Genomic DNA, 25,798 nt, shown 5'->3' on the forward strand with positions numbered 1-25,798 from the left:
AGTGTCTCTCGTCAAGCAGCTGGCATACCTCTCCCAAGTTATCTTTCAGGGGGCCCTTCTAAATCTTGCCCATCTTTCCAGGTTAGTTCAAGGCACTGGAAAGCCTCAAGTATGAAAAACAGTGATCAACTGAGATGGGGAAATCAAGACCAGAAGAAAATAGAGGCAAAGCAGGGAACAAGGAAAATATAAAAGTTTTACACATTACTGTACATAAAACAAGAACTGGGAACTATGAAAAGGAACAATCAAGAGAACAGGAACTCATACAAACGAAAAATATTTCAGCAGAAATAAAAATTCAATAGAATGGCTAAAAGAAAAAGTTGAGGAAATCTCCCAGGAAAAAGAAAAAGGAAAAGAATAAACAGTACAAGAAAAAAAGATAAGAAATCTAGAGGATCAGACCAAGAACTGTTCTAGACAAAGGATACAGAGAAAAGGCAGAAATATATGAGAAAAACTATTCAAAAATTTTTCAGAACTGAAAGATGGAATCCCAAATTCAAAGACCCACCAAGGACTCAAGAAAAAGACCCACACTGAGGTACACCATCTGTAATTACAAAACAATGGAAACAGGAGAGATCCTAAGTGCTTCTGCGGGTGTGCGAGGTTGAGGGATAGATCACATTGAAGGAATTACAATCAGAATTACACTGGAAATCTCATTAGAAACACTGGAATCCAGAAGTTAGTAGAAAAATGTTATAAATTCTACGGAAAAAATGATTTCCAACCAGAAATCTATCCTAATCCACCAATAAAGTTTAAAGTTGGAATAAAATATTTTAAGCAAACAAATATTTTTCAAGTTTACATCCCAGGAATCCATTCTAAGTGAGCTCGTAAACAATGTGCATCACCTAAATGAAGTTATAAACTAAGGAAAGGAATATATGAGATCTAGGGACTCAGAGACACAGCACAAAAAAGCAGCAAAGGGAATTCCCAGGGTGGTGATTAAAGAAGTCCATGGAATAAAGCTGATCAGAGACACAGGAAGCTCAGTCCAGATGAGAACAGGAAGATGAAGGGCTCCAGAAGGTGTATCTTAAAATAAATAAAAGATGGAACTGATAAGTGACTTAATTTGTTTGGCCATACTGAGAGGATGTTTACAACCCTGTCAAAGTATATGAAAGAAGCATCAATTATAGGTATGCAGAAAACTAAGCAAGTGGACAAAAATATCCTAAGGAAAAAAAAGCTGTAAAAATAGGAAATGAAACCATTGTATATTAGATGTGTTGGTGTTAAAAATTACATCTTTATAATAATATAAATATGCAGTAACATATTTATAATAATACAAATACATCATGGCATGTTTACAATAGTACAAATACGTCTTGGCATGTTTATAATAATACAAATACATCTTGGCATGTTTACAATAATACAAATACGTCATGACATATTTATAATAATATGAATATGTAATATTTACTTAACCAAAACTATGACAAAATTATGATTGAGAGCAGCCACATAAGACATAAATTTTTGTCTTCTATGATAAAAAGTGAACAGATAAAAAAGAAAATAACTTGAGAAATAGGAGCATAAGCATTTTGTTTAAAAGCACAGGTGTAAGTGGGGGCAGAAGAGGAGTACAGACCTGGCCATGGTGGTCTCGGGTTAGCTCTTTGTCTCGGTGGACAGAGGGTTAGCTCTTTGTCATTATAATATGGAATAGTACATATTTTAAAAATACATTTACAGGTTTCCACTTCTGGAAAGTGGACCTGCGTACCTCTCATCCTCTCACTAAGTACTAAAAACCCTAGGCATTATATCTAAAACACACCCAAGAAGACTGACAGGTGGACAGGCTATGAACCTTAGGACCAAAGGAAGGACTAGGTGGTGAGTTCTCCGGTTTTCTTTTTTTTTTTCTGTAATTACTTAGGTTTTTGTTTTGTTTGTTTTTTTAAATTGAAGTATAGTTCATTTACAATGTTGTGTTAGTTTCAAGTGTACAGAAAAGTGATTCAGTTATACATATATATACATGTACATATACATATATATATATTCTTTCTCAGATTCTTTTCCCTTGTAGGTTATTACAAAAAACTGAGTATAGCTCCCTGTGCTGTACAGTAGTTCCTTGTCGGTTATTTTACATATAGTAATGTGTATATATCAATCCCAAACTCCTAATTTATCCCTCCCCACCTTTCCCCTTTGGTAACCATAAGCTTGCTTTCCATGTTTGTGGGTCTATTTCTGTTTTGTTAATAAGTTCATTTGCACCATTTTTTTTTTAGATTCCACATATAAGTGATATCATATGATATTTGTCTTTCTCTGTCTGACTTACTTCACTTAGTATGACAATCTCTAGGTCCATCCATGTTGCTGCAAATGGCATTATTTCATTCTTTTTTATGGCTGAGTAATATTTCATTGTGTATATATACCACATATTCTTTATCCATTCATCTGCCAATGGTTAAATATTTAGGTTGTTTTCACGTCTTGGCTATTGCAAACAGTGTTGCTGTCAATATTGGGGAGCATGTATCTTTTCGAGTTATGGTTTTCTCCAGATATATGCCCAGGAGTGGGATTGAGAGGGTGTGGAGAAAAGCGGGAATGTAAATTGGTGCAGCCACTATGGAAAAAGGTATGGAGGGTCCTCAAAAAATAGATCTGATTTCCTTTTTGTCTCGTTTATCCCACATTTGGAAATAAAAAAGCCAACAACCCAGAAATGCCAATGAGTACGGACAAAAACAACAACAACAACGATAAAAGTCTGCTCCCCTAGCCAAAGGACAGAAAAGGGGCATCCTAGCAAGATGGAGAGCTTTAAAAGATAACCTCCCTAAAGCTACCAAACATCACAGGAAAAGACTGTGGCCCAGCCCGCTGTGGGAGCAAAGGCCACGGGAGGAGCCTAGATCCCACCTGCACCAGCTACAGTGAGACCCCCAAACCCACCCCACCAAGCACAACATGGAGCCCTGAGGACACAGAGTGAGGACAGCCTGGCACTGGGCCAGAGACTGGATTCTGATGGAGGATAAATCCGAGTCAGGAGCCCCTGCACAGTGAGACGTGTGCTGCGGTGAATTCATGGGAAGGGTATTTAATCAGCCTTTGTCAGCCAAAGGGAGACGGAGGCAGGGGACGAGGGAAGCTTCTCCAGGGAGCTGAGCCTCAAGCTCCGTCTGGAAAGCCAGGTGGAACTGGCTGGACAGCAGAAGGGCCTGGAAGGTCCTGCAGCACAGAGGGCAGGGACAGAACAGCAAGTCCTCGGACAACCACAAACACGCCTGCCTGACCGGGTGAAGAAGGTTTAGGATGGAATGGAGAGAGCTAAGGCCAAAGAGGCTGGATGAGGCCGTAGGAAAGGGCCCCACGGGCTGCGATGAGGAATGTGCCTCCTCGCGGATCCAGCGGGGCCACCGCCGGACTCCCAGCCGTGAGGCGGGGGATCAGACGGGGCCAGACGAGTCAGGACTCTGGCAGGAAGGGATGAGCATCAGGGAGCCGGCAGCAGGTGGGAAGAGGACTCTGCAGGCGATACCTGCAGACATCTGGGTCGGTCTTCCAGATTTGAGGATTGTGAGGAGAGAGAAGGGAGCAAGCAAGCACAGCCACACGCCGTCCTCATCGAGGGGCTAGTGTGCACAGCACTGCTAACTAGTTTTCTGAGCCTCATCTTCCCTATCTATCAAGTGGAAATAAGAATGGCAACCACACGTATCTCACAGAGTTACCATATGAAAATGGGGAACACAGCTTATTACACCCCGTGGTTGCTGTAGCAAACTACCGCAAACTTAGTGGCTTAAAAGAACGTACATTTATTCCGTTACAGTTCTGGGGGTCGGGAGTCTGAACGGGTCTCACTGGGCCAAAGGGAAGGGGCTGGCAGGCCTGCCATCCATGCGGAGCCCATTTCCCTGCCTTCTCCAGCCTGCATTTCTTGGCTCTCGGCCCCCTCCTCCACCTCTACAGCAAGCAGCATAGCATCTTCAAAATTCTCTCTGATTTGGACACTGACTCTCCTGCCACCCTCTTTCACTTACAAGCACCCTTGTGGGTACTGGGCCCAAGGTGGGTAATCCAGGAAAACCTCATCCCAAGGTCAGTGGATAAGCAACCTGAAATCCCACCCACCTGCTGTCATGTAAGGTAACATATTCACTAGCTCCAGGGATTAGGATGTGATTATTCTGCTTACCATACATACAAAAGATTCTAATTTAATGTCTATTTGATAATCAGTTTTTTTTCAATTTCACAATTAATATGTCTGAGAGTTGTTTTATGGTTTAAAAAAATAAGAAATCTGAAGAATATGTGTTCTAAGTAACTCACTATTATGTCTCTAAGATTTAGCAATGTATGCTAAATATCTAAAAAGCTCAATGATAACTATAGGTTTCGATTATTTAACTTAATATAATCATTCCCATCTCTTTAAAACAAATGAAAATTTAAGACGAAGATACCACTGCAAAATCTAAATAGAACTATAAGCATTCTAGTGTTAAACTTCCATGATAGTAGAAATAGGTGGCCATACAATGCTAGAATTAGCTCATGCTGTTTCTAATCACAGAAATAAACACATGTCGAAGTCTGGAAGTATAGGAAAGGTCAGTTTGTCAGTCAAACAAAGGGCATTAAATAACTCAAAGGGAAACCTTCCTGATCCCAAGCAAGTACCCAGAGGAATGAGGAAGGCGCCATACTGGAGCCTGTAAGTAGGAGACAGTTCAACCCAAGTTAAGTCACCATTGCATCCCAGGACCCCTAGAACAGGGCCACTGCAGACCCCTGGAAGCCATCTGGTTTCAAGATATGTATCTTCCATGCCTGTCAAATGTCACACTATAGATTATACCTTCAAGTCCTACACCTAATGGTTATCCTAAAAATATAATACAGACATGGAACTAAGATAACAATTCCTAAAAAATTTGTTATTAAATAAACATAATATAAAGTTCCTTAAAAAAAAGCACAAAAATAAATAGGATTTATCCAAATCTAAAAAAATCAGAAATCATATACTTTCCCCTAAACTTATTAATAATTTCAACCAAGCTAATATCAGAGAATTACTCAAAATAATTTCTAAGATATCTCATTTCAATCTATTTCTTGAACATATGTGTATATATATATATATATATATATACACACAGACACACATATATATATATATGTATATGCAGCTCTAATATAACTGATATTCAACATGATGACCTCAAGATTTTGAAAGATACCAAGTTCTTATTGGTATCATTAAAGAAAGACTAAGTTATGGTCAGAATAATTTTACTACTGAATGTGTTGAGGACATGTTGTTGAATATTTAGATTTTATTTAAAACCTGACTATACGTGAATTATAGATACATGAAATCCCTCAGTCAGAATATTAAAGTATTCATACCACACCTTTTCCTGTCACATTGCACAAACACAGTTTCACTTTAATGAAATCAATAGCAGGGCTCACGTTTTTAACCAGTATAATTTAATTAAACACTTCCAATCTATGGAAACAAGGTTTTGCAAAAGAAGTACTTTTTCCCCCTAAACTGGGATATTTTGTTTTAATAAATCAAGAATAGTATCAATAAAAAATATAATAGTAGGAGCTATCCTATATTTCGTGTCAGAATATATTCTTTCTTGAGATTTTGTTTATTACTCAAGGAAAGCTAAAAAAAAACACAGAAAAGCATTTATAAAGAGTAATTGTTAGTCAATTTTTCTACTAAAGAAGTTTTGTGAACATATCTGGAACAAGATGACAATGGTAATAATAATAATGACGGTAGTAATAACGACAAAAGTTTGAATGATTTAGTCTAAGATGCTTTTGCTGGGGAGAAGAAAAATCCCCAGAGATAAAGTCATTAAAACTTATTTATGAACCATCATCCTAACTGTGAACGCAGTGAGCAATTTTATGATCCTACTTTCTCTAAATGGCAACAATGACCTCTCCAAGAAAAGTAGAGGTAATTGCAAGCAGAGGACAGCTTAACCTTCCCAGACAGACACAGGACCAAGACAACAATTAGATATTGGCTAAACAACAAAGCCTCTCATTCACTCATTCTTCCACTGCTGACCAACTATTCAACAATGGCTTGTACCATGATAAATGGTATGAAAATACACTTCAGACCCACCTGCACCATCACAAGTTTCTTCTATACATACAGTTCCCAACTCTACTCTTGTGTTGGCCAATCCTTCAGTAAGAGAAAGACTAGACTGAAAAAATATTTGCATCATCTGGTAACTGATAAGGAATATGAATGCTAGTATCTCGAAGGCTCCAAGTCACACAAAACCTGTTTAAAGTAGTTTTAAAAGAAGAGAGCAAACATATGCAAAAAAACAGATTTAGGAATATTAAGTATTCGAGGTATTTATTGATGGCTAAGAAGCTGATTATATAACGCAGATAGATACCATGGAAAATCTGATATTTAATTTCTGATTGACCATATGAGGTAGAAAAAATTTTCAGTTTGCTAGACAGAAAATTCAGTATCTTTCAAAAATGCCAAAAGCTTAATTGTAAAGTTTTCTATAATAGTGATCAAATCATACCTTAATAGAGAAGGAAAGAACAGATGGACGTGCAACAAATTAGCTTATTAGTTCAATTTTGTCAGAGTTTTGAAAATTCAGGTAAAGCCGATATTGTACAAAAACTCTGAGCATTAGATAATGACACTGGGAACAAACATGAGACAGAGAGGTATCAGAAAAAACAAGGTCCAACAACCTTGTGAACCTTTACCCAATGAAATGTAGTAAATAAGTTAAATGGACCTTTTGGTCTCCTCTGATATTTTTAGTAGTCAATTAAAAAAGATTAAAATATGAAGGCATTTACAACCATCCCAAAGGATAAGATAGTGAAGAAGATAGAAAGTAATACCAAAAAGAAACTCTCCATTATGTCTCAAGAGCCAAACAACAAAACAACTTGAGGTTACCTCAATGTCACCTGTAAGAAAAGAATCCCTGAGTCAACTTTTCTAAGCCATGTTAAGTAAATAAGAAAAACAAAAACCAAAACAATGCCATATAGCATCTGTTCCTCAGCCAATGTATTCTATTAACCCACATCTGCAGTGGGTCCATGGGGTATTATGCCACTTACAAGGGAAATTCTAACAGAAGAGAAAAACAGTCTTTGACCTTCAGGCATCTGCTAGTCAATGCCAGAGAAAGAACAAACTCTACAGTACAGGTAATCCATTCTGAGGAATTTAATGGTCATAGACATTACAGATTGGAAAACCATAAGTATAAGTGGTGTTCTGAAAAGCATTGAGACTTTTTGAGCAATAGGAAGAAAATGTAGGCAGGGGAAAACAAAAGAGAAGCATCCAGGGCTTCCTTGGTGGTGCAGTGGTTGAGAATCCACCTGCCAACGCAGGGGACACAGGTTCGATCCCTGCTCTGGGAAGATCCCACATGCTGCGGAGCAACTAAGCCCATGTGCCACAACTACTGAGCCTGCGCTCTAGAGCCCGTGAGCCACAACTACTGAGCCCGCGTGCCACAACTACCGAAGCCTGCGTGCCTAGAGCCCATGCTCCACAACGAGAGAAGCCATGGCAATGAGAAACCCACACACTGCAACGAAGAATAGCCCCCACTCGCCGCAACTAGAGAAAGCCTGCGCGCAGCAACAAAGACCCAACACAGCCAAAAATAAATAATTAACAACAAAAAAGAGAAGTATCCAAAGATACCAATAAAAAAACAGGGAAGGTAACTCAAAGTGGAGAAGCATAAACTTGAAAGCATAGGCATCTATGGAGAGAACAAAGCTGTGGCATCAGAGGCCATAGCTGGGTCGTGAGGACCCAAGCAGATGTTGCTGGGTCAGAACTCCACATGGCTGCCAAACAAGGTCCAGATGGAGACTGAGCCACGAGGCCAAGGGACCACAACAGGCACTACCCAGTGGGCGTGCTTGCCCAAACTACTGACATGGTATTTCATACATAGAAAAGATGTATTACTTACCCGATTGATATGGTTGTTGCTTAAAATAACCTGTAGCAGGGTCTTCTCGAATTCTTCCAACTTCTTGGAACACTTTTTAAGAATATGATTAGATAAGTTACAATCACCGATCAGTCTAGCTAAAGTATCCACAGCTTCGATCCAGAAGCTTGAACAAGGAAGTTTGGGTTCTCGGTAAAAAGTGATCAAGCCATCCAGCAACTGAAAAACAGAATCGGATACTGTGGAAGAGGCGTTTTCAAAGTGGCTTAAGTCTGTTTTCAGACTCTCTGACTCGGTCAAGGTCTTCAGTCCAAGCAGATGTTGCAAGAACTGCATGTGAGAAGACAGAGGCTTTTCCAGAGGAGCACAAGGTCTGTTCACAATGGACAGTGGTGGGAAGGGGGTGGAGATGCAGCTCTCCCCAGAATGCTCGGTCATCTCTGAAGGTTCAGTTCTCTGATCATTTGATAAAACGCACCCAGAATCTTCCAGCAGAGTCGAAGTGTTTTCAGAACTTCTAGGTTCCTGAGCCTGCAACTGGGAAGATGGACCTCCTGAAATAGAAAGAAACAGAAGTGTTATCTTTCTGTATCTTTTTTTTTTTTTTTTGCTGCTGCACTGCACAGCATGTGGGATCTTAGTTCCCTGACCAGGGATCGAACCTGCATCCCCTGCTTTGAAAGCACAGTCTTAACCACTGGGCCACCAGGGAAGTCCCTAACATTTCTTCATATAAAAACTAAACATTGATTTTTCTAACTTAAAATACTAAATGAAGCATGAAATATGTATTAAACATCTGAAAAGCACTAGTATAAAAATTGATAGAGGAGAAACTGTGAATGAAATTGCTTAGACTGACTGCAGACAAGGTCTTTATCTGGTAGAAAGCACAGATGATTCACCCATGTTTTGTCAAGTCACTATCTCCCAGTCAAGGCCATGCTTGAAAGATACAGAGAAGAGACCACGAAACCTGAAGGAGGTCACTGTCTGGTATAGATTCCAACAGGTATCTGCAAAAACAACAGGTGTATGTAAGATAGAGATATGCTCAGGGCACTATGAAAATAGGAGGAACACTGAACAGCCCACCCCAGTTAGATCAGTGCCTCCTGGAAGAAGTGATGGTAGAACTAATTTATAACACATAAGCAAGAATTCCAAGTTAAAAAGTTGGGGGAATGGAGGAAGAGAAGAGAATTCCATCTACCGAAGGGTACGCACAAAAGCACAACTTAAGAAGGAAAAGAAAAGCACTGTATATATAAGGACCCACCAGTCGTTTCATGTTCCTTTTACAGAAAATATAAGGCAAGATATTAAGTTGGAGAAATATGTAGAGGCCGGTCACAAAAGATCTTAAAAGAGATATTAAGGACCTCAGAATTTATATGTAGAGTGTAGCGTGAGTGTAAGTTGGAAAAATTATCTATATACCCACACATATACCTAATATATAAAAATAAATATATAAACAATGTATATATGTATGTGTACTTATTTATAATTATTAAGTATATCTGTCTGTATCTATGTATATATATGTATGTGTGTGTGTGTGTGTGTATGTCACAGATCCTTGAAACTATATATATAACCACCAGAATTTTCTGACATCAGCTGAGACATACTGCAGTTCAGGTTTAACTTAGTAACTTCGGGTCATTTTGTGACAGAGATGCCATCGTAAACACAAAAAGGCTGTTGTTTGTAAAATGATTATCAGTAAAACGTACACACAAAATTCTCACTGAATGTTCTACAGCACATGCATACATCTATGCAGCCACATCTGAGAAATACTGACGTCAGCAGTGGAAGCAGAATGGGACAATAAACAGTGTATCGTAGGAAAGTGAAATGGTCGCATTTTCATTTCACAGATCACTCTATGGGCTTTGTGAAGGGCACACTGGAGAAGGACCCAGTGAGACACAGAAAGATCAGCTCAGTCACTCCTATCAGTCCTGATATCAAGTGATGAGAGAAATGAAACAAGCAGTTACAGTGGAAGACTGGAAAGGAAACACAAAGGGAAGCCAGCTGACTGACTGACAGGCATTAGAGTAGAGTAGGAATAAATGCATCCCGTGATTCTGAATTAGGTGACTGGGTGGACGACGGTGCTACCAAGTGATCAGTAAAAATACAGACAGAAAAATGGCTTAGGAGAAACAAAGAGAAGCTAGTCTTGGCCATGTAAACTTGGAAGCAACCAGAGGAAATCTAGGTGAAGATATTCACCTGGAAACTGGCCACACGAGCCAAAGGATGGGGAAAAGGTCTAGACTGAAACTACATTTTAGGAGCCATCAGTGTGCAGGTGGGATGTGGAAGGATGAAAATGGTAATGATCACTTGGGGAGGGGATGAGCAGTGGCCAGAGCAGAGGCTCCAAGAGGGACCCTGAGAAGCATCAATCTGAGGGCTGAGTACAGAAAAGACAATCACCAGGGAGACAGAGGAGAAACAATTAAAGAGGTACAAGCAGAATAAAAACAACAGTGTCATGAAAGGCTAGGGAATAGTTTCAAGGAGAATTACATGCTGGAGGGAAATCCAATAAAATGTAGAGCTAAAAAAACACATCGGAATTACCAGCTAGAAAATCACCAGCGATCAAGTCCAAAGCGGCTCCGGTCAGTCGGGGCGGTGGGCAGAAGCCACAGTGAGCAGACTGAAGCGTGATGGGGAAAGTCACAAAGACAGTGAAGAGTGGCGAAGGCCTCTGAGGACCTGGGTCGGGACAGCTTAACACAGAGAGTAACTGCAGGCAAACATGGCCGGACACACTGGGAGAAACATGAGCAGCTATAGATTATGAAGAAAAAAGCTGGAGAGGCAAAAGCTGGAGGCAGGAGAGAAAATAGGTGGGGCGGGACTCGGGAGCAGGCGGAAGGAGACTGAGTCGAGGACCAGTGGATGGGTTGCACTTACTGATGAGGAAGGAGTTTTCCCACACCCAGCCCCCCGCAGGCTGAAGGAAATAGGATGAGAATGTACAGGGATGTAAAAATACCCCTGGCACATAGGAAGTGAAAGGAGATCTCATCCAAGTCTTTAAAAATTTATTTTTTATTTTGGAGATGGGGGACACTAGCTGAACAGGACATAAAAACAATGGCAAAAGCAGCATCCTCTCCCTGCCCCAGCATAAACTGGAAATCTATCTAATTTACTGCTCTTTTTTCCTTCAGTAAAATGAGAAGCTGATGAGGCAGAAGCAGAGGATTAAGCTGTAATTTAGCATGCATTCATTTAACAAGTGTCTACTATGACCATTACAAGTGTGCAAGTGTGTGCTTGGGAATTATCACTACAGTATCTGTACTCCAAGTTAGGGAGGTGATGCAGCCAATCCCCAAATGTGGTGGTGCCCAGAGCAGTGAACTGTCAGCAACACGTTTAACGACACGTGGCTGTTTCTATATTAAAACAGGCAGACAACATGTTCCTTTGAAGCCAACAGACGTTTCCTTTTTCGTAGGAGCAAAGGAAAAACATTTGAAATCACTTCTCAAGACATCCAGCTCACACTTCACACAAGTAAAACAGGGGGTACTACGGTAATTATTCAGGTAGATTACATATTTCTTTCACAAAATTCAAAAAGGTTCCCCACTAAGAAAGTGAACATAAGTTTAAATATTTTATTAACCTGCTCAATTTTCCAGAAAAGTAAGCTGAACTTCACAGGTGATGATTTCAGGGAAGATTCATAAAATGAATTCTCCCAACAACTAAGTTGGGAAGCAAAAGCTGCTTTCTTGTTTCTGCTTCTCACTCACTCCTCACTGGCGTGCCTTTGGGCAAGTAATGACCATCCCATCTCATCTCCAGGTGCTCACAGGTGCAAATTTGAAGGGAGTAGTTCTAGACGCATGGGCTCTGGTGATAGGAATACACAAAACCGAGTACCATTCTTCCTCTCTGGTTTGTTTCTGTGTCCTCAGAGAAGAGTGATAAGGCCATATGCTGAGGATGACAATTACTAAAGTCATGCTACCAAATCGAAGAAAAGAATCTATATTCACATTTCACTTTACAAAGTAGCTCCAGGGAATAATTCAATTGTTCAGAGGAACCCTGGAAAGTGTGCTGTTATCCCTAATTTACCAATAAGGACATAAAACACAGGCTCAACTTGATGAAGAGGCCTGAGAAAAGCCACACAGTGAGCAACGAAAACCAAGCCTTCTGTTTCAAGGTCTTCCAACCACGGCAAAGAGGCCTCTGTGTTTCCATACCAGCTTCTGTACATTTCCACTATGGCATTCATCAATTTCTTTTTTTTTTAATAAATTTATTTATTTACTTATTTTTAGCTGCAATGGGTCTTCGTTCATTGCTACACACGGGCTTTCTCTAGTTGTGGTGAGCAGGGACTACTCTTCGTTGCAGTGTGCGGGCTTCTCATTGCGGTGGCTTCTCTTGTTGTGGAGCACGGGCTCTGGGCACGCGGGCTTCAGTAGTTGTGGCACGCGGGCTCAGCACTTGTGGCTCACAGGCTCTAGAGCGCAGGCTCAGTAGTTGTGGCGCGTAGGCTTAGTTGTTCCATGGCATGTGGGATCTTCCCGGACCAGGGCTCGAACCCATGTCTCCTGCACTGGCAGGCGGATTCTTAACCACTGTGCCACCAGGGAAGCCCCCATCAATTTCTATGTTATCCACTTGTTTCTGGGCTCCTGAATGGCAGAAGTCCTGTCTCTTGTCATCTTTGTGGTCCCCTCACTGAGGAATGTTATCATCTGTAGAAGACACCTTATCAGGGGAAATGCTTAGGGCGACAACCTGCTGCTGGCTGAGACAGACCTCCTCTCATCCCTCAATATTCATGGTGCACCGCGATTTTACACCAAACTGCGACAATTACATACACAGATAAGAGAAATCAAACAGCACAGATAGAAAGACAGAAAGAATATGGTTATTCCAATAATAACTGATAATGTCTCAGAGTACTTGCTAACAAAAAGCCAATAATTTACTTTTTATAGTATCTACTACTTCTGGTAACCAATAACCAATTAATTTCCTCTTCTATTTGTCCTCAGTGATGAAACTGTAGAAATGCAAACAGCATTAGCACTGGAAACCAACACTTTCAGGGTGGAAACCCCTCACTGCCTACTAAATAAAGTAAATAATAGTGGGCAAATGTTCCTATTGTATATATTCTTATAAAATGGAAAAGACAAACGGGGAAAAAGCTTTCCTAGAGAGGATTAAACATTTTCAGTGATACTGAATATATTAACAGGTTATAATCTTGCAATAGTCATAAATGAAATATTTATTCATAAAACAAGATTTTTAAATATCCACCCTTATTTGGGTAACACAGAGCATGGAAACAGAAAAGGATTCCTGTCTCTTTAAATGAATCTTACATAACCACAATCAGATTTCACTCATTTGCTTGGATGACTTTTCTCAACATAAATCGCAAAGCATGGCTAACAAAGGAGAGGAGAGAAAATGAAGCCATGCTCCTGCATCTTTTTGTAATTCCTGTTGTTCCAGGAGGGATTAAGGTAAAGCAGAAGTCAAATGATGCTTCTTTCTTAACTTGTTATTGGGCTGAAGGGACTGAGGACTGTAATTTCCCTTCAAGTCACTGGATATGATCTAATTAACACGTGTGTTATTAGATTTAAAAGAGATAATAAACTACACACACACACAAACTGATCAAGCACAGTCCAGTACATATGAAATGCAAAAATTATCTATTATTGTTAAATGATTATAGATGTCAAGAATCTAAATTATGCTGAAGTGTGAAACCATATACAAAAGTACATGAAATAAGACAGCAATTAAAACTACAGATTCTGCCTAAAATATTCTATAGTCTCTCCCATACACTGGATCCCACAGACCTTCTATTCCACTTTACTGGACCCTTAACTCTTCCATTTTCTTGCACTTGTTAACTTCCACTTTAATCCACTTACCGTTTCAGAGTGGATCGCAAGCATACTTAACAAAACAGAGCCAGTGCCCTCTTGCCACACATCCTGCCCTAGAAATGCTCACCCTTGAACAGTAAATATATATTCTGCTGCCCCCCACAAAATATTCACACCCACATCAACTTTCATGCCTTTTCTCATCCATTTCCATAGTTCCTACTTCATTTATAAAAGAACCAGCTGTTTAAAATGCATCTTTACACCTTGCAAACCCCATGAACTCTATGTTTATAAAACTGAACAAGTCATCTTCACACTCGCACACACACACAACACAACTTATGTTTCTCCTATGTGCTATCTATGTCAGCTGACAGCAGGACTATGCCTCCAGTCACCAGGCCTGGGGAGAGGGACCAGCCTCACCCCCCTCTTTTTCCTATCCTACACACACACTGCAATGCCACATTATGTTGGTTCTACCTTCTGCACGTGTGTAAGTCAGGACCCTCCAGAGAAACAGAACCAATAGGGTAGAAAGAGAGACAAAGAAGTAAATTTATTATGAGGAATTGGCTCACATGATTATGGAAACTGAGAAATTCCTAGATCTGCAGTCAGCAAGCTGGAGCCCCAGGAGAGCTGAGGTGTGAGTTCCCGTCTGAAATTCAGCAGGTTCCAGACCCAAGAAGAGCCAAGGTTTCAGTTCAGATTGAGTCCAAAGGCAGGAAAATACAGACATCCCAGCTCAGAAGCAGTCAGGCAGGAGGACTTCTCTCTCAATTTTCTTAAATTTACCGAGGCTTGATATGTGACCCAAGATGTGATCTATGCTGCAGAATGTTCCATGTGCACTTGAGAAGAAAGTGTAACCTGCTGTTTTTGGATGGAGTGTCCTATAAATATCAATTAAATCTATCTGGTCTATCGTACCACGTAAAGCTTTTGTTTCCTTATTAATTTTCTGTCTGGATGAGCTGTCCATTGTGTAAGTGAGGTGTTAAAGTCCCCCACTATTATTGTATTACTGGCCATTTCCTCTTTTATAGCTGTTAGCAGTTGCCTTATGTATTGAGGTGCTCCTATACTGGGTGCATATATATTTATAATTGTTATATCTTCTTTTTGGATTGATCCCTTGATCATTATGTAGTGTCCTTCCTTGTCTCTTATAACATTCTTTATTTTAAAGTCTACTTTATCTGATATGAGTATTGCTACTCCAGCTTTCTTTTGATTTGAATTTGCATGGAATATCTTTTTCCATCCCCTCACATTCAGTCTGTATGTATCCCTACGTCTGAAGTGGGTCTCTTGTAGACAGCACACATACGGGTGTTGTTTTTGTATCCATTTAGTGAGCCTATGCCTTTTGGTTGGAGCATATAATCCACTCACATTTAAGGTAATTATCGATATGTATGCTCCTATTACCATTTTCTTAAATGTTTGGGGTTTGTTTTAGGTCCTTTTCTTCCTTTTTGTTTCCCACTTAGAGAAGTTCCCTTAGCATTTGTTGTAGAGATAGTTTGGTGGTGCTGAATTCTCTTAGCTTTTGCTTGTCTGTAAAGCTTTTGATTTCTCTGTCGAATCTGAATGAGATCCTTTCTGGGTAGAGTAATCTTGGTTGTAGGTTATTCCCTTTCATCACTTTAAATATATCGTGCCACTCCTGGCTTGTAGAGTTTCTGCTGAGAAATCAGCTGTTATCGTTATGGGAGTTCCACTGTATATCATTTGTCATTTTTCCCTTGTTACTTTTAATAATTTTTCTTTGTCTTTAATTTTTGCCAGTTTGATTACTATGTGTCTCTGCGTGTTTCTCCTTGGGTTTGTCCTGTCTGGGAGTCTCTGCACTTCATGGACTTGGGTGGTTATTTCCTTTCCCATGTTAGGGAAGTTTTCAACTATAATCTCTTCAAATATTTTCTTGGGTCCTTTCTCTCTCTCTTCACCTTATGGGACCCATATAATGCGAATGTTGTTGCATTTAATGTTGTCCCAGAGGTCTCTTAGGCTGTCTTCATTTCTTTTCATTCTTTTTTCTTTATTCTGTTCCGCAACAGTGAATTCCACCATTCTGTCTTCCAGGTCACTTATCCGTTCTTCTGCCTCAGTTATACTGCTATTGATTCCTTCTAGTGTATTTTTCATTTCAGTTATTGTATTTTTCATCTCTGTTTGTTTGTTCTTTAATTCTTCTACGTCTTTGTTAAACGTCCTTGCATCTTCTCAATCTTTGCCTCCATTCTTTTTCTGACGTCCTGGATCATCTTCACTATCATTATTCTGAATTCTTTTTCTGGAAGGGTGCCTATCTCCACTTCATTTGGTTTTTTCGGGGGGGGGGGTTTAACTTGTTCCTTCATCTGGTACATAGCTGTCTGCCTTTTCGTCTTGTCTGTCTTTCTGTGAATGTGGTTTTTGTTCCACAGGCTGCAGGATTGTAGCTCTTCTTCTGCTGTCTGCCCTCTGGTGGATGAGGCTATCTAAGAGGCGTGTGCAAGCTTCCTGATGGGAGGGACTGGTGGTGGGTAGAGCTGGGTGCTGCTCTGGTGGGCAGATCTCAGTAAAACTTCAATCCGCTTGTCTGCTGATGGGTGGGGCTGAGTTCCCTCCCTGTTGGTTGTTTGGCCTGAGGCAACCCTGCACTGGAGCCTACAGGCTCTTTGGTGGGGCTAGTGGCGGACTCCAGGAGGGCTCAAGCGAGGAGTATCTCCCAGAACTTCTACTGGCAGTGTCCTTGTCCCTATGGTGAGCCACAGCAGCCCCCTCCACCTCTGCAGGAGACCCTCCAACACTAGCAGGTAGGTCTGGTTCAGTCTGCCCTGGGGTTACTGCTCCTTCCTCTGGGTCCCGATGTGCACACTACTTTGTGTGTGCCCTCCAAGAGTGGAGTCCCTGTTTCCCCCAGTCCTGTCGAAGTCCTGCAATCAAATCTCCCTAGCCTTCAAAGTCTGATTCTCTGGGATTTCCTCCTCCCGTTGCCGGACCCCCAGGTTGGGAAGCCTGACGTGGGGCTCAGAACCTTCACTCCAGTGGGTGGACTTCTGTGGTATACGTGTTCTCCAGTCTGTGAGTCGCCCACCCAGCGGTTATCAGATTTGATTTTACTGTGATTGCGCCCCTCCTGCCGCCTCACTGCAGCTTCTCCCTTGCGTTTGGATGTGGGGTGTCTTTTCTGGTGTTCCAGTGTCTTCCCGTTGATGATTGTTCAGCAGTTAGTTGTGATGTCAGTGGTCTTGCAAGAGGGAGTGAGCGCACGTCCTTCTACTCTGCCATTTTGAACCAATCTCTAAATTTAATAATAATCACTCACTTGTACATTGAACAACTTAAAAGTAATGTTTACACTACCTGGTGGCCAATTTGGAAAAGCTATTTTAAAATGAATTCATCTTCTAATAGACAATTTTCAGTTTAAAGGAACTGTTTGACTTCTGCCTCTGGAAGGGTATATTTTAGCATATGACAAAGCATGTTTAAGAAATTCTGACCAAGAAAAGGCTGCAGTTTTGTTTAATCCCTCTCTCGAAGCCTGCATTACAATTCTAAATTTGAATACACCAAGACAGGCAGTAATATCAAATGCATGAAATTATAAACTAATGAAATAACTGTCTTAGCTGGACTGTCTTCGCTGCATGAGAGTCACAAAACAAAACAGTGTATTTGTGTGCCTGGCTGGTTCAGGACCATATGACGGTATGATTCCTCCTGCCTTCGATGCTCAAACTCTGGACTTTCCTGGTTATCCCGAAACTCGTTCTCCCAAGTCATCCTCTAGTTCCCAAAGTAAACCATCCTCATGGCTGTGCCTTTGGCTTTCCCCCCCTGTTCTAACTTCCTAGACATCCCCACCTTTCCTACAGCCTCAAAGAATTCCTTTGAGCAGATGACTCCCAAATCTCTATCTCCAAATCCTACTCCCCCTCCCAAGCTCAAGCCCCTAGGTATCTTGATGTGACCTGACCTCTCAACATTAAACCACAAATGTCCAAAACAACTCATCACCTTCACCTACACTTGGTCCAGCTTCCAAACAATGGTGCAACGACTTTCCAGTCTCCAATGTTTGAACCCCAAGAGTCAACTCTGACTTCTTCCTTGACCCCCCCCCCCTTTACACTCCACTGACAAATAACATGACCCTGCCTCGCCCTTCTGCTCCTCAGAATCACTAAATTGGTTCCCCTTTTAGGGCCTTTATGCTAAACATTCGCTCTGCCTCGGTTGCTCTCCCCACAACCCATTCCTAATTTTCTCAAGGCTGGTTTCTCCTTACCATTCAAGTGTCTGTTTAAAGTCACTTCTTCCGGGAGGTCTTCCCTGACCACTCAGTCTAAAGATGTCACCAGATCAGCCTCTGTCACATCTCCCTGTTTTCATTCTCTGAATCTCCTTGTCACTGCATGATCATTTCCTGCTGGTAAAATCTGTCTCACCCACAAGAATGTGGGCTCTATGAGAGTCTTGGACTGCCTGGTTTACTGCCATAGCCCAGAGCCTGGAATACTGAGTAAGAGTCCAATAAATATTACTCAGTAAATAAAAATCTTTTTATATCACCTCTTTATTTCTATGCCAAAATAATTACATGTCAGACGTGGGCTATGACAATGATGTTCCAATCTCTTCCCTCCCCAGACAATTCTAAACACGCAGCCCAATTACACTGCCTGAATAATAATATCCCTCAGGTCACCTAGAGGAATCACTTTCGGAAAGAATACTGCTTGGCACGTGCAGAGCACACACCCAATAAATGTTGGTTTCTCTTCTATTCTCCTGCTGGAAAATCTCCAAGGCCCCTTACTGCCTATAGAATAAAGTACGTTTCCCACTGGCTGTCACACCTCTTCTTAATAGGCTGCAACCTGGTTTTTCATCTTATTTTCCAGAATACCTCTTCATGCCCCACATGCCCTAGTCAAATTAAACCATTTGCCAGTAGTAGATTCTTGTGTCCCTAATTTACACTGTTCCTTCTTGCCTGAAATACTCTAGTATCCATAGCTTTCTAAATCCTACCTATCCTTCAAGGTCAGCAACTTCCTCCAAAAAGACATTTAAGAGACCTAGTTCTCTAAGGCAAAAGAATCACTTTCTCTCTCCTCTGAACATCAGTATCAATCTCTGGACCACAGAGTCTCCCTGGGTACAATACGTGATACGATTTTGCTCCCAACAGACTCAGCAGGGCTCAGACCTTATCCCTCTCTGTCATCCTCACTTCGTCTGTAACCGACAGCTAGTGAATAAAAAGGGGCTGATTAAATGTACAAGAGAATTTCTCTAAAGAAAAGAATTACTGGGATAAAATTAGGAGCTGATAAGAAGAAGTGCCTTCTCTTTGGATGCAATCATTTAGGGGTCAGAGACATGCAGTATAGGGAAAATGCAGAGTCCTAATTCCTAACAAATGGGAAGTGTGAGGCTGAGAGATGGTGGATACTTCTACTGATGCCAGTATCACAGCCCCATAGAATAACATGAAAACTATGAAAAGACAACTCACTATCAAGTGAACTGATGACTCTACTGGCATAACTTCCACTCATCAGTGTGTGGGTGTTATGAACACCACGGGGAACTGGCAAAAATAATAAAATGACTGAAGTCAGCAATATACCACATTCACTGGCCTCCTAATACTGCGGATGCCAAACCACATAGCTCTCTACCATCTCACCCGTTACCTTTCCTGTTGAGATCCCACACACCTTCGATCTCTCCTTGACCAAGCCTCTTCCAAGAGAATTTGCCTGAATCTGTCTTCCACCAAACTGCTGAAAGCACTGCTTTGACTTCAGCTCTTGGCCTCAGGGCTCCCCCTGCTCACAGAGTACACTCCTGAGATGGCACCTTGAAGCTGGCTTGGTCCCCTAGCCTTCCTGCTAGACAACTGAAATTGACATCCATTTCCACCAGATGTGTCCTCTTCACTCTCTTCATCAGAAAACAAAAGCACTGAGATCTTTTACCCAGTTCAATGTTTCCACAACCATAAAGGGAACACACTAAACACAGGCCTTCCTAGGTACGGTAATCAGAGTTTCCATGGGAGGACTCTAGGAGCCTGGGTTTTACATGAACATCTCAGAGGAGTCCCATAATTGAGAAAACTTCAAAAGCACTGCTGTGCTCTGCTCCCAAATCATGCACTCAGCCCGCTTCGTTAGTTTTTTGCTGGGCTCAAAGCCTCCCGCCTGTGTCTAAGAAGCTACACTGACGATCCCACAGCAGTGGTTTTCAACCTTGCTGAACATTACAGTGACGTGCGTGCTAGACCACACCACATGCCAAGGACATCAGAATCTCCAGGGCTGCGGACCAGATATTGATATTTTTTAAAACTCCCCAAGTGATTCCAGTGTCAGGAACATGACCTTAGATCAATTCATGTTTGTTCTGCTTTCTTAGGAGAGCAGGGGAGTGGGCTGTGCCCCCTTTGTGCCATCTCCACCCCTGCCATCCAACCTCCTAGAAAAGTCTTTCTCCTTCCTCTCTACACGTTCATGTTTAATTCATGTTGAACCTTTCAGAGTTCAGCTGGGATGCCACTCCCTTTTCAGGGTTCACCTTTACCACAGAATTTTCTCTTTTGTAATTGGAGAGCCTCATATAGCCTAGCTGTCTGCTTCCTGCCTTATCCTAAGACAGTGGCACCTGCCTTACGGACTGCAGCCTTGGATTCTACCCAGCAGCCCTGCCTCTCCTCCCATTTACGTTCTCCACACAGCAGCCAGGGCAAGAAGCTTCAAACTCCTGCTCAATACCTACCAAAGGATTCCACTCTCCTTGAAGTCCCACCCACTGGAACAAGCCCGACATAACCTGTGCTCCTGCCGTGCCTCAGGCCTCCTCCCCCGCCTCTATTCCTCACTCTGCTCCCCAGCCATGCCATCCACTTTCTGCTAACTGAGTACACATGCTACTTCCTGCCTCGGGGCCACTTGGATGACCCTGCTCCTTCAGGATTCAGTTCCATCTCCTCTCCTTCTCACGAGGTCTCACTGACAACACAGTCTAAGTCGGCAGCCCTGCCCCATCCCCAGACACTACATCACTTCAACCTGGTTTAGCATCTCCACAGCTTTTAACACTCTCGGAATTTTTCTTGCTTATAGGTTTACTTGCTATTGTCTGTCCCCGCCCCCACTCCATAGGAATATAAATTCTATTTCTTCTGTTATTTTCATCACCACTCCAGAAATTAAGTTTCTGTGGAATAAAGAAATTAATGAATTAATCAACGAATGAATAAACATGAATAAATATAACTTAAAACAAATTTATATACATCACATGTAGTATCTTTACAAGTGACTATCTCAAGAGCTCTTGCCTCTCTAATCATACCATAAACTCATAATGGCACCAAGTAAACGTCTTCTCCTTTTCCAGCCTTGAAAGTCAAGCACTGTACTGAGCAAATATCATCTTTAGTATGTACAAGTTGATATCTCTTGCTATTTTAGAAGATCCTCTGTACTGTATTCAAAAAGATATGTGTTTTTCAGCACATTACACTTTCTTCCCGAGTGCTCATGGAACATTCTCCAGGTTAGGTCATATCTTGGGTCACAAATCAAGTCTCAGTAAATTTAAGAAAAATGAAATTGGATCAAGTATCTTTTCCAACCACAACTCTCTGAGACTAGATATCAATTACAGGAAAAAATCTGTAAAAAATACAAACACATGGAGGCTAAAAAATACACTACTAAATAACCAAGAGATCACTGAAGAAATCAAAGGAAAACTAAAAAAATACCTAGAAACAAACAACGAAAACATGAAAACCCAAAACCTATGGGATGCAGCAAAAGCAGTTCTAAGAGGGAAGTTTACAGCAATACAATCCTACCTCAAGAAACAAGAAACATCTCAAATAAACAACCTAACATTACACCTAAAGCAGTTAGAGAAAAAAGAACAAACCCCCCCCCCGCAAAGTTAGCAGAAGGAAAGAAACCATAAAGATCACAGCAGAAATAAATAAAAAAGAAATGAAGGGAACGATAGCAAAGATCAGTAAAACTAAAACCTGGCTCTTTGAGAAGATAAACAAAATTGATAAACAACTGGCCAGACTCATCAACAAAAAGAGGGAAAAGACTCAAATCAACAGAATTAAAAATGAAAAAGGAGTAGTAACAACTGACCCTGCAGAAACACAAAGGATCATGAGTGATTACTACAAGCAACTATATGCCAATAAAATGGACAACCTGGAAGAAATGGAAAAATTCTTAGAAAAGCAGAACCTTCTGAGACTGAACCAGGAAGAAAAAGAAAATATAAACAGACCAATCACAAGCACTGAAATTGAAACTGCGATTAAAAATCTTCCTTCCCAGGACCAGATGGCTTCACAGGCAAATTCTATCAAACATTTAGAGAAGAGCTAACACCTATCCTTCTCAAACTCTTCCAAAATATAGCAGAGGGAGGAACACTCCCACACTCATTCTATGAGGCCACCATCACCCTGATACCAAAACCAGAAAAAGATGCCACAAAAAAAAGAAAACTACAGGTCAATATCACTGATGAACATAGATGCAAAAATCTGCAACAAAATACTAGCAAAGAGAATCCAACAGCACATTAAAAGGATCATACACCATGATCAAGTGGGGTTTATCCCAGGAATGCAAGGATTCTTCAATATACGCAAATCAATCAATGTGATAAACCATATTAACAAATTGAAGGAGAAAAATCATATGATCATCTCAATAGATGCAGAAAAAGCTTTCAACAAAATTCAACACTCATTTATGATAAAAACCCTCCAGAAAGTAGGCATAGAGGTAACTTACCTCAACATAATAAATGCCATATATGACAAACTCACAGCCAACATTGCTCTCAATGGTGAAAAACCAGAATCATTTCTGCTAAGATCAGGAACAAGACAAGGTTGTGAACTCTCATCACTATTACTCAACATAGTTTTGGAAGTTTTAGCCACAGCAATCAAAGAAAAAGAAATTAAGGGATTCCGAATAGGTAAAGAAGTAAAGCTGTCCCTGTTTGCAGATGACATGATACTATACATAGAGAATCCTAAAGATGCTACCAGAAAACTACTAGAGCTAATCGATGAATTTGGAAAGTAGCAGGATACAAAATTAATACACAGAAATCGCTTGCATTTCTATACACTAATGATGGAAAATCTGAAAGAGAAAATAAGGAACAAATACCATTTACCATTGCAACAAAAAGAATAAAATACCTAGGAATAAACCTACCTAAGGAGACAAAAGACCTGTATGCAGAAAACTATAAGACACTGATGAAAGAAATTAAAGATGATACCAGCAGATGGAGAGATATGTTCTTGCATTGGAAGAATCAATATTGTGAAAATGACTATACTACCCAAAGCAATCTACAGATTCAATGCAATCCCTATCAAACCACCAATGGCATTTTTCACAGAACTAGAACAAAAGATTTCACAATTTGTATGGAAACACAAAAGACCCCGAATAGCCAAAGCAATCTAGAGAAAGAAAAACGGAGCTGGAGGAATCAGGCTCCTGGACTTCAGACTATACTACAAAGCTACAGTAATCAAGACAGTATGGTTCTGGAACAGAAACAGAAATATAGATCAATGGAACATGATAGAAAGCTCAAAGATAAATGCACGCACATATGGTCACCTTATCTTTGATAAAGGAGGCAAGAATACACAATGGAGAAAAGACAGCCTCTTCAATAAGTGGTGCTGGGAAAACTGGACAGCTACATGTAAAAGAATGAAATTAGAACACTTCCTAACACCATACACAAAAATAAACTCAAAGTGGATTAAAGACCTCAGTGTAAGGACAGACACCATAAAACTCTTAGAGGAAAACAGAGGCAGAACACTCTATGACATAAATCACAGCAAGATCCTTTTTGACCCACCTCCTAGAGAAATGGAAATAAAAACAAAAATAAACAAATGGGACCTAATGAAGCTTAAAAGCTTTTGCACAGCAAAGGGAACTACAAACAAGATGAAAAGACAACCCTCAGAATGGGAGAAAATATTTGCAAATGAATCAAGGGATAAAGGATTAATCTCCAAAATATATAAACAGCTTATGCAGCTCAATATTAAAAAAACAAACAACCCAATCCAAAAATGGGCAGAAGACCTAAATAGACATTTCTCCAAAAAAGACATACAGATGGTCAAGAAGCACGTGAAAAGTTGCTCAACATCACTAATTACTAGAGAAATGCAAAGCAAAACTACAATGAGGTATCACCTCACACCAGTTAGAATGGGCATCATCAGAAAATCTACAAACAACAAATGCTGGAGAGGATGTGGAGAAAAGGGTACCCTCTTGCACACTTGGTGGGAATGTAAATTGATACAGCCACTATGGAGAACAGTATGGAGGTTCCTCAAAAAACTAAAAATAGAACTACCATACGACCCAGCAATCCCACTACCGGGCATATACCCTGAGAAAACCATAATTGAAAAAGAGTCATGTACCACAGTGTTCATTGCAGCTCTATTTACAATAGCCAGGACAATGTTCATTGCAACTCTATTTACAATAGCCAGGACAGGGAAGCAACCTAAGTGTCCATCAACAGATGAATGGATAAAGAAGATGTGGCACATATATACAATGGAATATTACTGAGCCGTAAAAAGAAATGAAAGTGAGTTATTTGTAGTGAGGCGGATGAACCTAGAGACTGTCATACAGAGTGAAGTAAGTCAGAAAGAGAAAAACAAATACCGTATTCTAACATATATATGTGGAATCTAAAAAAAAATAAAAAAGGTTCTGAAGCACCTAGGGGCAGGACAGGAATAAAGACGCAGACATAAAGAATAGACTTGAGGACACAAGGAGGGGGAAGCTTAAGCTGGGATGAAGTGAGAGGTGAGAGAGTGGCATGGATATATATACACTACCAAATGTAAAATAGATAGCTAGTGGGAAGCAGCCACATAGCACAGGGAGATCAGCTCGGTGCTTTGTGACCACCTAGAGGGGTGGGATAGGGAGGGTGGGAGGGAGACGCGAGAGGGAGGAGATACGGGGATATATGTATATGTACAGCTGATTCACTTTGTTATACAGCAGAAACTAACCATTGTAAAGCAGTTATACTCCAATAAAGGTTTTTTTAATGTGTTTTTTTAACCAACTTTCAGTTACCTGTAGTCCTCCAGCCCCTAAACATGTACCTGAATTTTTACATTTACTGTATCACACCTGAACAAGCACAGCAAAAAGTCTCTTATTTTAATTCATCTTCCAATGTTGTCACCTTCAATCCCTCTCTCTAAATTACATCCATCTTATTAGGTGCTGGACGACTTCTGAGTCTGCAATTGCAGGCTTTGCCCGGATGTGGCCGTTGATCTGCCTAATATAGAGCCAAGCACATTGCTGTCTAACTGACGTGCACCTGTTCAGATCAAACAGACAGAGACCTCAGCCAGGAAACTGCTACAGGGATGCTCCAAGTCCGAGCTGCATCTATGGAGATAAGGCCTTCCTCTGACTAGGATATCTCTGAAAGCCTGCCTCAGATAGGCTATTGGTTCTGGTTTCAAGATTTTATTGTATTTGTTAGTTTCCATCTGACATATCAAAACCAGTCTGTGAAATCTAGACTTTATTAAGAAGCTATCAAAAACTTACTGGGCAAGAAGACATCATTTCTTTTCCCTAAAACCTTGCTGACAATCTCAGATACTAAGGAAACTGCTTTTGATGAAATAGAAGGAAGAAAAACCCCACAAAATTCAGGCAATTTTTCTAGGATCACTTAAAATATAGTTTTATTTATACCCATAATGGGCAATACTACCTTCCAATGCCCCCTTCTTAT

At 40.7% G+C, this 25,798-nt stretch overlaps 1 protein-coding gene across 1 annotated transcript in view; it reads right to left on the reverse strand.

Annotated features, from left to right (window-relative positions):
• The window catches only part of MEI4 (meiotic double-stranded break formation protein 4), a 203,623-nt gene that overhangs the window by 154,313 nt on the left and 23,512 nt on the right, over positions 1 to 25,798 (reverse strand). The window contains exon 2 of the mRNA XM_065888658.1: positions 8,028 to 8,563. Coding sequence (XP_065744730.1) covers positions 8,028 to 8,563 — 536 coding nt within the window. The remainder of the gene's footprint in view (positions 1 to 8,027; positions 8,564 to 25,798) is intronic.

The sequence above is a fragment of the Phocoena phocoena genome, chromosome 12, assembly GCF_963924675.1.
Source record: "Phocoena phocoena chromosome 12, mPhoPho1.1, whole genome shotgun sequence".
NCBI classification, from domain to species: Eukaryota; Metazoa; Chordata; class Mammalia; order Artiodactyla; family Phocoenidae; genus Phocoena; species Phocoena phocoena.